This window comes from Penicillium mononematosum, assembly GCF_028829835.1.
Source record: "Penicillium mononematosum strain IBT 11891 chromosome Unknown utg000005l:1.0-9366267.0:1.0-9372171.0, whole genome shotgun sequence".
NCBI lineage: Eukaryota > Fungi > Ascomycota > Eurotiomycetes > Eurotiales > Aspergillaceae > Penicillium > Penicillium mononematosum.
This window is the reverse complement of record NW_026643275.1, coordinates 6261621-6275689: the sequence shown is the minus strand read 5'-3', so window position 1 is coordinate 6275689 and position 14069 is coordinate 6261621. Positions and strand designations below refer to the sequence as shown.

Sequence of the window (14069 nt, the reverse complement as noted above, 5' to 3'; positions counted from 1 at the left end):
TGCCTGTTCTATGTTAGGTATACCCGCCACAGCGCTAAGCAGTAAGGGCACTCTATATATTAAGTGATCCAAAAATGGCAGGAGGAGAGCGCTAAAACGGAAGGGGGAAATGCTTCGAGTGCCTGGCACCATCCGGTAGATATGTATATTTATGGCTATAGCACGACATGACTCTAATACCCGGTCTACAACCCATTCAGATTCTTCTGCGCCGTAATAACATCCCCCTTATCTACAAAGTCCGCCAGCACCACATTCGGCGCACGCCCATACAGCCCGGCACATAGCGCCGCCTGGGCGCCAATACTACCAGGCCCCGTCGCAGCATTAGTATTGTCTGCCTCATGGCGGGCTGGAATCTTTATGCCTAGAACATCGACATTAAGGAAGTGGTTGACTATGCCCATACGGCCTGTCGCGGCAGCACCAGAGGGCCGGTCGATGCTGCAGTTCGGGAAAGAGGCGTCTGTGACGCCGTAGGCTGTCTCGAAGTAGTATGCGAACTCATCTTGGATGAAGTTCACTTTTGTAGTGTCGGCGCCGTAGTCTGGAAATTATCAGTCTCAATGTATGGCCTATGTCTTTGTGTCAGGTATTTTTTACCTAGGAATACGACCAATCGCTTTCCGCTGGAGATCATATCACCCAGTGTGGGCCAGTCTGTAATTGATAGCGGATTTTCGGAGGGAACGTAGGCATAGTTGGAAATCCCGCTGCTGGAGAAGGTGTCTCCAAACTCGGTGATTGGTACCGAGTCTCCGTTTGTTAAGAGGAGAGAGACAACTTCGTTCGGATTTGCATCCAACCAGTTTTTGATAGTCTCCAAATATTCTTTGAGAGGTCCTGCATCTTCGAGCAAGCATGATGTATGGCACAGCTCTATGACGTTCTCATCAATGACGGAGCGGTGTGTTTGCACTTGCAGGTACCGGATCCCCATGTCGAGTTGGGCTTCTATGTCGATATTTTGGTTCTGCTGGGGTAGGGGTCCGACAAAGGCGGAGTCGTGGGAGCCTATGAATGTAATATTTGAGTAGGACCGGGTGCAGTACTCTGAGTGGCCGTTGCATGTTGCGGCTCGAGTCGACATCGATGGAGAAGATATATGTGCTGAGGACTGAGATGCTCGCTGTACTAATGTGCCTGTCCCTGACACTGCCAGCACAGGCTGGAGAAATAGGAGAGCACCCAGCATTGCACGTGCCAGTCGTTGGTTGATTTTGGTCATTGCGCTCTGATTCGCTTTAGGCTATACTTTGTTCTGATCGAGAAGGCGCGAAGGGGCGCTGGTCCACCTTTTATGCTCGCAGGCATTTTTCTTTTTCCTATCCCGGTAGATACCGTGATAAACCGCAAGTGTCTCCGGTCACGCAGAAGAAACAGCTGCCCCGCAAGAGTCATATCAGCTGCCCCCGCGAGGGTGATACGCTCATGCCGATTCCTGTATACATTCCACACGTTGGTTCATGACCAAATCAGAAATCCCAAGCAAAGGAAACTGAAACTGACCATAATCACGTCAAATCTAACATATAGCGCTGGCGGGATTTCATGGATGATCGTGAATATCCAATCTCGTGACCGCAACCACGCACCAATAGCAGGCATCCCCGGTCTTTCCGGGGTGTTCCTCGGATAATTTGATTTTAAGAGTTCTCTATTCATTCAAGTGACTTAAGATAGGACATCTTTGGTGTTGCACGATCTCGCTAGTACCTCCTATGCAGGTAAAACGTGAATTGTTTGGAACCGAACAGAATGAACGCTTTTCATGATCTCCCTAATGGCAGCAATAAAGTATATCGCACTAGGAAATAATAGCCCTTTTATGTTCATTTCCGGCAAAAGCTTTTTGGCCCTACCAAATCGTCTGATCCCTTGATGTACTGCCCTGAGCCAGTTGCAGTCGCGGGCATGGATAATCGTTGCTTGAACGAGATTAGGCTCGTTGCATAACTGATGCGACCTCAATATGCATATCAAGGTAATATGGAGGTTGGTAGTCCTTGACATGATCAGTGACCGGTAGTTGATACAGTGTTACGATGAGCGAATATCTGCTTTATGTCCAGATAGTTGTATAGTACACCTACCCCACCACATTCAGGGTTGCTTAATTCATTCAGGATACCTTTCATGCTATCGAGTCTCTTTTATCGTCTTTATTTTTACTAGGCTTCTTGCATTTCCTGGAAAGGTACACATTAGAGGTCGAATTAAACAGTACCACGATATCTCGGACGCTACATTGCCACACAGGCTTACCTCTGAAGCTTCAAGTGTCCACTGGCAAGCTGAATCAAGTCCTGTGCCTTTCAAAGTTACATTATTTTATGCCGCATGTCTTTTTGGGCTCTTTATATTGTATCACTGCATTAGCAATGCTTGTTGGGAATCCTCGATCGAACTGGTGTCACAGAAAATCAGGGATGATCTTCATGCAGTACTTTGCATAATGTACCGATCAAGCTTGATTGTGATACAAGTTATCTCATCATGCCGATACAAACGTTTGTCTTCCTTTATATAGGAAAGCTAGAATGCACCAGCACAGAACTAGAAACCAAGTGCATTCCTTCGAAAAGCATATTCGGGTTAATGCTACAAGATTAATGGCTGTAACCTCAGCGCCTCAAAAGTAAAATCCTGTTCCTCAACCTTGGAGCGACGCAAAAAGTGCACTATAATTCACTTGCAGATACCCTGCATGAGAAGTGTAGTACGGAATAGAAAACATCCCTCAACTACATATGGGATGAGTTATTCCAGATTCACAGACAGAATTCGAGTCCTTGAAATCTATTTAAGGGTCCATACCAGTATCGAATAGGCGTCGCTTGCCCTACTCAACCAGTTCTATCTACATTCGCTATATACAGAGTTCCGCCATCCAACGGAGTCGACTTAGTCAAAGAACCCAACCTTCGAGAGATTTGAATTCTGCAAAGATGTTCCAACCCTACGATCTTACTCCGTTGGACCTGTTTTCGCCTCCAGGGCATTTCACTATGTCTCTCACGTTTAATTTGGTTGACAAGAACCGCGTGGAGGTCCTTCAGCGAATGGAGGATGCAGTATCTTGTGTATTCTCCAAATTTCCCTTCCTGAGTGGCATGGTAGTACCCTCTACCCAGCGAGATGGTAAAAGCAACGCACTTCAGGTGCGGCCTCCCACCGCTGCTGAGCTTGAAGAGTGCCCTATTGTAGTCACTCAACATCATACAGAGCCCACCTCTCTCTCCGTGGATGGGAAATTCAACACTTCCTTGATGCCGTTCCCAGTCCTCTCCCCACCACGTAACCCTTCTCCCGTGCTACGGTTGAAGGCTCATGTAATAGAACACAACGTGCACCTGGTCTTGTGTTTTGATCATCGAGTAATGGACGGGTCAGGCATCTTCGTTTTGTTCTATACTTTCGCCGCATTCTGCCGCAATTTAAATGCCACGGGTCCATTCACAACTTCACAAGCGCAAGAAGAAATAAGACAGCATATCGAGCACGTTGCATCTACAGCCACACCGCGGGATCTTCAATGGACGAGCTTGCCTACCCCTACAAGCGAAGACGAAGTACCCACAGATTATGGTCGGGTACCCATCGGTTCTAGCCATGTATTCGATGGCCAAAAGATAAACATGCTGCTCGACGCCTGCAATTCGGCTTTACAGTCTCTTCCTGAGAAACACAGGAAGGACCTTCCCGAGATGTCTCTTCGACCGGGTCTGCTCGTCAGCGCGTTACTGGGCATCTGTAGCAACCGCGCCCGCCTGAGGGCTTTCCCCGATGAGCCGCAACTCTCGTCCGATATGTTCATTGTGGAAAATCTTCGAAAGGCACTCAATTTACGTCGGGGATATCTTGGCAGTACTATCGGCGCCACCCAGACCAAGTGTGATGGCTCTGCGAATCCTCCGCCCGATGCCTTGCAAAATATTCATGTTCCAGAGGATCTCAGCCCTGTAGGACCAGAAGATATCTGGCGGATCTGCGATATTGCGCAGTCTCTTCAGGAAGCATCCGGACGCCTGGACAAGCAGTATACGGAGGGAATGATCGCAAAAATGTCCCGTGAACAAGATTGGAGTTCATTCCGACCCGGGTGGGGAGTGAATTTCCTCGTATCTGATATCAAGTCAGCGAAGCCTTACGGGAACTTTGGACCACTCGGAGACCTTGACTTGTTCGACATCCATTTCGATGCACAACCTGGCTATTGTTGGATACTGCCTAACCTTCCGTCTGACTCTGCGTTGCCGTATCCATGCTGGAGATTGCGATGGATTTTGGAAAGAGCGGCGATGGAGTGTCTGTCGAGCGATCCCCTCTTCCAGTGGGTTTCAACTCCTAGTACAGCCTCCACACATGCCGAAGTTTAGTCCAAACGACCTATTAATATTCGTGCATTATACTAGTAAGATTTTGACGAGCCACGTACTACGATATAGGGCGGGCTTTCCGGTTTTTGGTCGATGAATACTTTTCTCGAGAAAGCGTCTATGCATGTGCTGTGCCTGTGCCGTACATGGATTATAAGACATTAGGGGAAATATGAAATATCGAAAGTTGAAACAGAAGTATAGGACCTATAATATAGTACAGATGCTCTCACTATTGGAACCTGTTCGACCTTGAACCTTGGAACGTCAGCTCACTGCGGTCACATGGGCCAACCCACCTCATCCGTTTATGTTTACAATCTTGTCCATTTCCTCCTTTGTTGCGGTGCTCGGTGCTCGTGTCCTCAGTTCTTCGACATCGGTAGTCAATTGTTTCCTCTCAGAGTTGTTTTAATCTACCGTTACCCGGACCAGGTGAGAAGCCCGTATTTATCATATCTTAGATAATCTTGCCCTGGAACTCAACCTCTAACCGAATTTCCTCCTAAGTTAGATTTCAAAATGGCGCGGCCGGAGGAGTTCCTCCCTGCCTGCCCGATTCCCTTAGTTATCCAGCCCCATGAACGTGTTGAATGGCTCAAAGAACGCCTCAAAGAACCCGAAAACCAACGCCAAAAAGTCAACATCTTAGCACTCATATACAGATGTATGAAAGTGGAGAACTTGGGCCACTTACCCCAGTCATACAATCTACATCTACGATGGAAAGATTATGGATGATCCGCTCCACAGTGAGAACCCTCCTTCGAACAAATCGGTTATATGGGCTGAGGTTAGACTCTATCTTCATTTTACTTAGAAAATCTCTTACCATTCATCTAGGGAATTTCTGTGCAGATGATGCAGCAAAATTCTCCCTAGGCAACATGGGGGTATGCCGCAAAGCTTTGATTTCCTGAATTTTGTTATGTAACGAACAATCTGCAGTTTAATCGTGGCGCCACCGTACAAATCATAGAGGAAAAAAGTAACATTTACTACATTGTGATCGGGACGACGACGGAACTACCAGTATCAATATTTAGCAGACGAATGGAAAGGGGCTATGCGAGTGGTAGTATATTTACGGTTGAGAAAAATGAGTTAAAGCTTGCTTGAATGTGTAATTGTGTTAATATTGACAGGATCTAGAAAGGAAGAAAGATAGCTGTGGATTGGCAAGAGAGAAGTAGATCGCCGACATGTGGATGGTACCTGGCAGCCACCTGTGGCTGGTGTTCCGCCCCTAAAACGGCCCCGACCCAACGGAGCTCCGAACTCACATTCTCCACTGTGTTCATACCCCTCAAGCTCGACAAGTCCATTTGGTCTATATTGCAGTACCCCATAATCCCCCTCCTATTATCGGAACCTTCTAATCAAGTCAACAATCGCCCTCCCGCAACACGCCATCGCTGATCCGGCCCTGTCTCCACCCAAGCTACATAACGCGGAGCAATGGTCATTCGGAGATCTCGCTCATGAGCTCGATGGCTGAGGGCAGTGAGGGTTGGTCGCGCGAAGATGAGCTTGACCTAGGCCAGGAAGATGATCCCCGACAACCCGACCATGGCGCCCTCGATCAAACCTTACCTTCCCCGCAGGAGCCAGCGGAAGAGGAATTGGACACAATAGACGATGCGGAGGACCACGATTCCGAGAAGACAGCGCGACGAAATGATCTCAATTACCCAGAAACCCCTCCGCCGCGACATGCGGACTGGACCGCGACAGGGAGCGTGGATGGAACAGGGTCAAACCCCGACGATTCTCCATCGCTACATGTTAGTGGTACAATTGGCGCATAACCTAGCTAGCTAACTAACTGATTACAGGGCTCGATTCCGTCCTCCCTAAGTAGCAGCCCTCTCGCGCTCCGCGGATCTCCGCGAGTCAGTCCAAGCCCGGCCCGTCGCCCCTTTGATCTTCGCTTCCAGTCCCGGTTATCTTCATCGCCGCAAAGTGTGTCCAGGGCCGGCTCGCCATTCCTAGCTCATCTTCACTCCCGTCAGTCTTCAATTACCAGCCAGCTTTCCCCGACCCCGGAAACCGAAGCCGAACCGCTCCAGGGGCCCTGGGAAGTTGTGCGATGGACGAAGCTGCGGAAAATTACCGGGCAGGCGTTCTCGGAAATTGGGAAGCGCAATTTCGGACGGCCAACTTGCCTTGCAGTATCCACGTCTATTGTAATAGGTACATCCAAGGGTATTATTCTCGTGTTCGACTATCAGCAAAGCCTGAAGACTATTATTGGAACGGGTACACCAGGTTTGTCAAAAGAATTCTACGACCTCTGGCTCGTTGTACTGATGATCGCCTAGCCGTTGAGTGTGGTGCTGTTACATCTCTAGCACTTTCCGCAGACCATTCTACCGTTGCTGGGGGTCATGACTCGGGCGATATCTTTACCTGGGAAATTTCGCGCTCAGCGAAGCCTTTCCTTCATATCCCGCCAATCCCGGCCAATCAAGCCGAGACTAGAATATCTGATGGTCATCTTTCAGGATCCGCGGTCATTCATATCGGGTTTCTTGGCACCAGACGAACCGCGCTGGTCTCGGCTGACACACGGGGCATGTCGTTCTCACACCTGGCAACAAGAGGAATGGGTGCAGTAGGGCGAACAGTCAAGACGACTCGAATTCTAGGTCGATATCCCCAGGCAGCGGCAGAGGTCAAGCGGCGGAAACCTAGCTCTGTTCTTGCTTTCTCTCCTCTGCCACTCGGCAACGTAGAGCAATCCACCGATTCTCTGGGCCTCGTTGCTATGCTGACACCCTATCTTCTTGTTATTGTGTCCACCACGCCAGTGGCACGAACCCAGCACAAAGCACCGAGACCCAAAGAAGTTCCCGCTCACAGTGCCTTGACCGGCGCCTTGGCATGGTTCCCAGCTATTCGACTGAAGGGAAAAGACACCCAAACTTCAAACACGAAGCTTGTCTACTGCTGGTCAAATGTTTTGACTGTTCTCGACGTCTCAGAGGCCGAGTCGGACGAACCTGCAGACAAAGACAAGCCCCCCAGTCTTGTCTTCAGAGCGCGCAGCAGATGGAGAGCAGATGAAGCCATAGTGGCTGTTCAGTGGCTCAGTCGTTCAGTACTCGCGGTGTTCACAATAACCCAGCGGCTACTCATAATCGAGGATTATTCCATGCATGTTACAGACTCGGTCGATCTCGCCAACAGACACATATATCACACTGATCTCTTCTCGTCACAGCTTCATTCGCTAGTTGAACAGCTTGACGAGGAGGATGAGTCGATGCATGGAGTAGTAGCAGATGCATTCCATATGAGTTTCCGTTCTTATAAAGGGCGCTTGTTCTTGCTTGGTTATAACGAAGCCTTGGTAGGCAATCTCTCAAATTGGGCCGATCGCTTGCTGGCGCTTATGGAGGCCGGTGACTTCATTGGGGCCATTCGACTAGCAACTTCTTACTATACGGGCGAATCGGAGAAGCTGACGGTTGGGCTTCCGGAAGAGGATGTTTTAAGACAGCCCATTGTGCAAGAAAGGCTTTTGGAAATGATCTCCGCATCCCTCAAGTATGCTTTTGGTCGAAATTCCGAAGCAAACAATGGCCGACTAGAGAACCAGCAGCTGGAGGAGCTTGCAGAAGTTTCTATCGCGGCCTGTGTCTACATGGGCGACGAAGAGTTCCTATGGGAGGAAGTCTTCAACTGGTATGAGGAGCAAGATTCGGCGGGCATTTTCCTGGACGCCCTCGAACCACGCATCGTCGATGGAACTTTGCGATCACTACCTCCGATTGCGGTCAAGGCGTTGATTAACCATTTCATTGGAACTCACTCGGCCGGTCGTTTGGAGGAGATCATCTGTCTTCTTGATACTACCACAATGGACATCGATCAAGTCACAACGCTGTGTAAGCAGCACAATCTTTACGACGCCTTTATATATGTATGGAACCGCTGTTTGATGGATTATGTTGGACCACTGGAAGAGCTACTACATATGATTCCCTCCCAGCCTCAGGCCTTGGTCAACGGTGACTATGTGGTTGAAATGAGACGGCAGAACAATGCGATGAAGATGTTCCCCTATTTGTCATTTATCTTGACTGGTCGCATCTATCCCACTGGAGACGACATGGATGAGGTTGAAGCTACACGAGCCAAAACAGACTTGTACCAATTCCTCTTCTCTGGCCGTGGGTCCGGGACGGCACCTGGAGATACCGACGAGGCAGACTCCTTCTCTCAGCTTCGAGCCATGCTCAAGTTTGATGCTTCCAGCTTCATGAGCATGCTCAACGAGGCATTTGAGGACAGCTTCCTAAATGATCCTGAGAGCGAGGATATCTCGACTTCGGGCATGTTGATCAATCGGCAGTACCTCGTCAGCATTTTGCTGCAAGTCATGACCGGCGATCTTTTCACGCCTTTTGATACCATCTACCTGGATATGTTTGTTGCGCGCAATCTTCCCAAATATCCTCAGTATATTCTCCTTTCTGGCACAACTCTCCATCAGGTTTTGGTGCGTGTATGCCGATATCCCGAGCAGGAAATGGCAGAGGATTGCGAATTGAGTGCAGAGTATCTGCTGTCTTTTTTACCACCCACCAGACATCCAGAGCATGATCCCTCTATTTAAAGAGGCACGCTTTTTCCGGATTCTCAAGTCGACCTACCGCTCGGAGAAGCAATATCCCCTGTTGGTTATGACTTACCTGGAGGATCCGAGCGACCGCGACGCTATCTTCACCTGCCTACATGACTGCCTCCGTCCAAGCTCCGGGCTTGGCAAGAAACAGAGACGCGATATAGTGGATGTAGTCAAGGAGCATGCCCGGGAGATAGCTGCAATTGATGTGACGCACGCTGCACGGACGATGCAAGATCTGGCCCCTGACACACACTCTACATTTTTGCGGGTTCTAGAAGACGATCCCCAGGAACAGTATCAGTATTTGCTGGTCCTGGTCGAGCCGCAGGCTCAAACTGCAGACACCAAATATTCGCCCGGTGTTGAAAACTGGATGATCGAGCGCTACGTGCAGCTCTTGTGCAAATACAACCCGTCTCATGTCGCGGACTTCGTTGACGGATTGCGAGTCGGTGACATCCACCTGGAGGAACTTCTGCCATCCATCGAGGAAAGCGGAGCCATCGATGCTGCCGTTATCCTCCTCGCCCGACAGGGCCAAGTCCGCGAGGCCCTTGACCGTCTTGTGGCACACTTGAGCACCCTCGAATCCGGTCTGGTAGGCATCCTCCAGAGCGTGCGCGATAGCCCCGACTCAGCGACTACTGCCGAAGCAATCGACGACCTGATCGAGTCCCTGAACAAGTATGCTGGCGTCGGAACGTGGCTCTGCCAGGGCCAAACTAAGACAGCCAAACAGTCGGGCACAGGAAGCGTCAACGGCAAACGCAATGCGCCAACCCTTGACCAGCCTCTAGCCTTCGACGAACTCCTTTGGCTCGACCACATCGAAGCCGTGGTCCGCATCGCAAGCAATGTCTTCGCCTTCATACAAGGGAACAACGCCCAAATAAGCCTCCCCGCCCAACCAACAGCTTCCCTCGCCGGCGAAAGCGGCCGCCTAACAACAGCGTTCCGCGCCCTCGTCCAGCAAGTCTTCACAGCCCTCCTAGCAAGCACAGTAAAAAGCAGCCCAACCACAACCGAACGAACAGACATATCTTTCCTCCGCATTCTACGCGCATTCCTCACCCGCGCGGCAACCTGGTCCCCCTCCCTCCTTGAGCTGCGCGCCGTGCTAGCCTCCATATTCTCCGCCTACTCCTACGAAAAGTCTCTCCTAACCCTCGCAAACGGCATGCTTGACCGCGACCTCTTCGTCCACGTCGACGAAGTCTCCCGTGCTACGCCAGCAAGGCTGGCGGCCCCGCGGCCACGTCTGCGAGATCTGCCGCAGCCGCATATGGGGCCCCAGCGTTGGCGAAGCGCATTGGTCCGCATGGGAAGCGCGACGCGCCGAGGTCTACGCCCGTCGCATCGCGAGGCGCAATGAGGATGGCTATAACCCGTCCGACCGCGGGAAGGGCAAGGCTGCTGATCTCGGAGTCGGTCATATGTCCCATCTAGATGCGGGCGGTGCGCATGGACACGCACATGTCCTCGCTCATCGCGAGCATGGCGCTCGTGGTGGTATGTCCGATGCGAACGCTGACCATGATCACGAGCATGGCCACGCTGAGGCTGGGGCAGGATCTAGCACTGCGGCTACAGTCGCAGACAGCCCCCCAGAACCTGTTGTCGTTTTCGCCTGTCGACACCTCTACCACCGACGCTGCGTGCTGGACGCTATCAACGCCGGGGCCCGACCCGCTGAAACCGCGTTTCGGCGCGACCATTTGCGCGACTGGGCAGGGGCCGAGCTGTTCTGCCCGACCTGTACATAGTTTCTGAGGGACGGTGGGGATGATTATTTCCTTTGTGTCTAGGGATATTCTTTTGTTACTTTTTTCCTATCTCTTTGCTTTTTCCTATTATAGGCTGTTCGGGGGTATCCCTAGATGAGACACACGATCCTCTTGCATATAGCCATTCTCATTTTCTTCTTTTTTAACCCCGAACTTACTGTATCGTAATGTGATATTAGAGCCAGGTCTATCCCTGCTATAGGACATCTTTACTAAACCTTTCTACCTTCCACGGGAACAGGTGATAAGTTCTCCGCTTCCGCTGTTCAGCTCATTCTCCAAGGCACACGCTTGGCACAACCTGTACTCCCAATGTGATCGGATGAGGATTCCTACTCCGGATTATCATTCGGCCCTGTTGCAGGGTTCAGATATGGCACGATGTTGTTTTTTCCTTTTTGTGGTATGTCCAGGTCAGTTCTGGACTGTGTGATCGTGTTATTTCGATAGAGGGTCTGGTGTTCTTTACTTTTGGCAGTGATCTACGATAGATGGTGTATGGGTTTGGTGATTCTCAAGATGACACTGTCATTTCAGCATCTTCGGTATCAATTTTGGGTAGGATCTCCGTGCGAACTGATCATGTACGGAGGTACATGGGACTAAGTACTGGCTCGGGTATATCTGTATGCACGGCTACTTAAGTTTGAGTACCTTAAAATGGTCGAGAGACCTGGTGATCAGAACTGGATTCCACTAGTCCACTTCATATTTCTACTTCTTAGATTCTGGATCTGACTCTTCACTTGTCGAAGAATCGCCTGACAAGCCTTCGCAGTAACAAAGAAGGCGAAAAACGAAAAATAAAAATAAAATAAAATGAAAGCCTCAAAAAGCCCAAAAAAGCTTGTTGGCCGAGATCCTTCAAACAGCCGTTGGCCTATTATCGTCCTTCTTTTCCCTTTTGCTACTTTACAAACCTTAGATGTTGGCGGTAATCACTCTGATTGGTCTAGGATAGTTACAGCACTGGTTTGATCTTCTTTTTCTCTTGTGTTTGTGTTCTTTTTCTATAAATCTGAAACATTTAAGGTTGGTTTTAGCGCTTGAGATATCCATGGATCCGATATGGTTAAACCTGATTTAGACTACTATCTTGGATACCTAGGTACTCAGATACTGCCCAGATGTATAGACACAGAGTTATATTGCGGTGCAGTCTACTCTAAATGCTAATATGAATACATTTCAGACTAGACTAGTTCAATCAAAAAGATCTAAATGGTTTACTAAAAGCACCGATTCAGGGCTCGGAGATGTCAGACTGATATTTCGTAGGTGTTTCAACATCCCCCCTTTTGCCGCATGTCTTCGATTGTAGTGTCTGGTGGATGTATCACGTTGTTCCATTCTTTTTCTTTTTCTTTTTCTTTTTCTTTTTCTTTTTCTTTTTCTTTTTCTTTTTCTTTTTCTTTTTCCTTTTCTTATTTATTTAATTTAATTTAATTTATCTTCCGTTTGTCCTTTTTCCTGCGGGGAGTGGAGTCGTCTCAAATATAAAATCGATCACGGCTCCCCCGTTTGCGAGGCGTCAATATCTACCATTCATATATATTGTGCTTATACCTATTGTCCCTTTCTATTCATCTGTATCCATTCCTTTCGCCCTATTGTTCTTTACCATTTTGGTCAGTATCTGGAATACTTGACCTTCTCCAGTCTTTGACAGACTTCCTCTTTCCAATTTCTCTTTCTCCTTGCGAAGATCCTACAACGACCCTAGAACTTAGGCACAATGCGCGTTTTCTCGACCATCCTGCCCGCTTGGGCCCTGTTGACCCAGGTATCCTCCGCGGCATACACGCTGCGCGACGACTATGGTGCCTCCGACTCATTTTTTGACAAGTTCAACTTCTTCACGGTATGCTAATCCCAACCTCTGTTATACCTATAATTCTCATTCAATGTATAGGACACCGACCCCACCAATGGCTTTGTGAGCTACGTTGACCGTAGCACTGCCTCGCGCAACGGTCTCATCAACACGGGCAACGGCGTCTACATCGGCGTCGACCACTCCAACACCGCCACCAGACCTGGTCGCCAGAGCGTCCGCCTGGAGAGTACTGCCACCTACAAGCATGGTCTTGTTATTCTCGACCTGGCCCATATGCCCAGCAGCACATGCGGCACCTGGCCTGCCTTGTAAGAAGCCCACATCCCAATTCCTCTTTCCTGGGAATAGCAAAAAAGAAGAGGAACAGTCTAACTCGTGCAGCTGGATGCTCGGCCCCAACTGGCCCAACAACGGCGAAATCGACATAATCGAAGGCGTAAACGAGCAAACCCAGAACCAAGTGGCCTTGCACACCAGCGACGGCTGCACAATCAACAACAGCGGCTTCACAGGAAACCTCGAGACACCAAACTGCTACATCCAAGCCCCCGGCCAATCCCGCAAACAGCGGCTGCGTAATCCAAGATGGCAGCACGCAGTCCTACGGCACCGGTTTCAACAATGTCGGAGGCGGCGTCTACGCCACCGAATGGACCGGCTCCGCCATATCAGTCTGGTTCTTCCCATCCTACGCCGTGCCGGCCGATATCTCATCCGGAAACCCCAACCCGGCAGGCTGGGGCACACCCTCAGCACGGTTCGCCGGCGGCTGCAATATCGACTCGAAATTCAATGATCTGCAGATTGTCTTTGATATCACCTTCTGTGGAGACTGGGCAGGCTCGGTTTGGGGCTCGTCGAGTTGTGCCAGTCGCGCCGGGTCGTGTGTCGACTACGTGCAGAATAACCCCACGGCTTTCCAGGAGAGTTATTGGCGTGTTCGATCTCTTAAGGTTTATCAGGATGGGGCTAGTTCTATGGGTGGTGCTGAGGGTGAGGACGTGGGTGCTGGGGATGAGGTCGGTGTTGGTTGGGATCCCTCGACGTGGTATGGTCTCTCCGCTAGGGCTTCGATGAAGCATCGTCGGGAGCATTATCGTCACAAGCGTGGACATGGCCATTCTTAGGTGGTGATAGTGATGGTGCAGGATGGATGGATTGTTTTCTGCGTTGAGAGCGTTATGGGTTTGATCTGTTTTGCATTTCGATTACGATTTCGATCGTGATTGACCCTTTCTTTTCGGTATGCTTCTTCATTTTCGTTCGTTTAACGGTCTCTTTACTCGTCTGGTCTCCAATGGCCTGTGCTAGTCCACGGCTATGGGAGGACGAGCGCGTTTGATACGCTTTATGCTTTATGCTTTGACGATGACTTTGTGAATACCCCTTCCATCTCGATGATGAAATGAAAATGGCAATGATGATTATGAGCATGG

At 49.8% G+C, this 14069-nt stretch overlaps 4 protein-coding genes across 4 annotated transcripts; 3 read left to right on the top strand and 1 right to left on the bottom strand.

Moving 5' to 3' along the window:
- Positions 1-185: 185 nt before the first annotated feature.
- On the bottom strand, positions 186-1228 carry N7519_010560 (uncharacterized protein; the record flags this gene model as incomplete). The annotated part of the gene is made up of 2 exons (XM_057297333.1): positions 186-547; positions 604-1228. 2 exons carry the CDS (start codon positions 1226-1228, stop codon positions 186-188), a joined length of 987 nt encoding a protein of 328 aa, XP_057145215.1.
- A 1780-nt stretch (positions 1229-3008) lies between these two features.
- N7519_010559 (uncharacterized protein) lies at positions 3009-4379 on the top strand (the record flags this gene model as incomplete). Its single annotated transcript, XM_057297332.1, has 1 exon — positions 3009-4379. The coding sequence occupies one exon, from the start codon at positions 3009-3011 to the stop codon at positions 4377-4379; it is 1371 nt and encodes a 456-aa protein (XP_057145214.1).
- A 1481-nt stretch (positions 4380-5860) lies between these two features.
- On the top strand, positions 5861-10775 carry N7519_010558 (CORVET complex membrane-binding subunit VPS8; the record flags this gene model as incomplete). The annotated part of the gene is given in 5 exon segments (XM_057297331.1): positions 5861-6163; positions 6215-6647; positions 6701-8935; positions 8973-10216; positions 10227-10775. The coding sequence occupies 5 exon segments, from the start codon at positions 5861-5863 to the stop codon at positions 10773-10775; spliced, it is 4764 nt and encodes a 1587-aa protein (XP_057145213.1).
- A 1756-nt stretch (positions 10776-12531) lies between these two features.
- On the top strand, positions 12532-13760 carry N7519_010557 (glycoside hydrolase family 16 protein; the record flags this gene model as incomplete). The annotated part of the gene is given in 4 exon segments (XM_057297330.1): positions 12532-12657; positions 12709-12941; positions 13015-13208; positions 13219-13760. 4 exon segments carry the CDS (start codon positions 12532-12534, stop codon positions 13758-13760), a joined length of 1095 nt encoding a protein of 364 aa, XP_057145212.1.
- Positions 13761-14069: the final 309 nt, after the last annotated feature.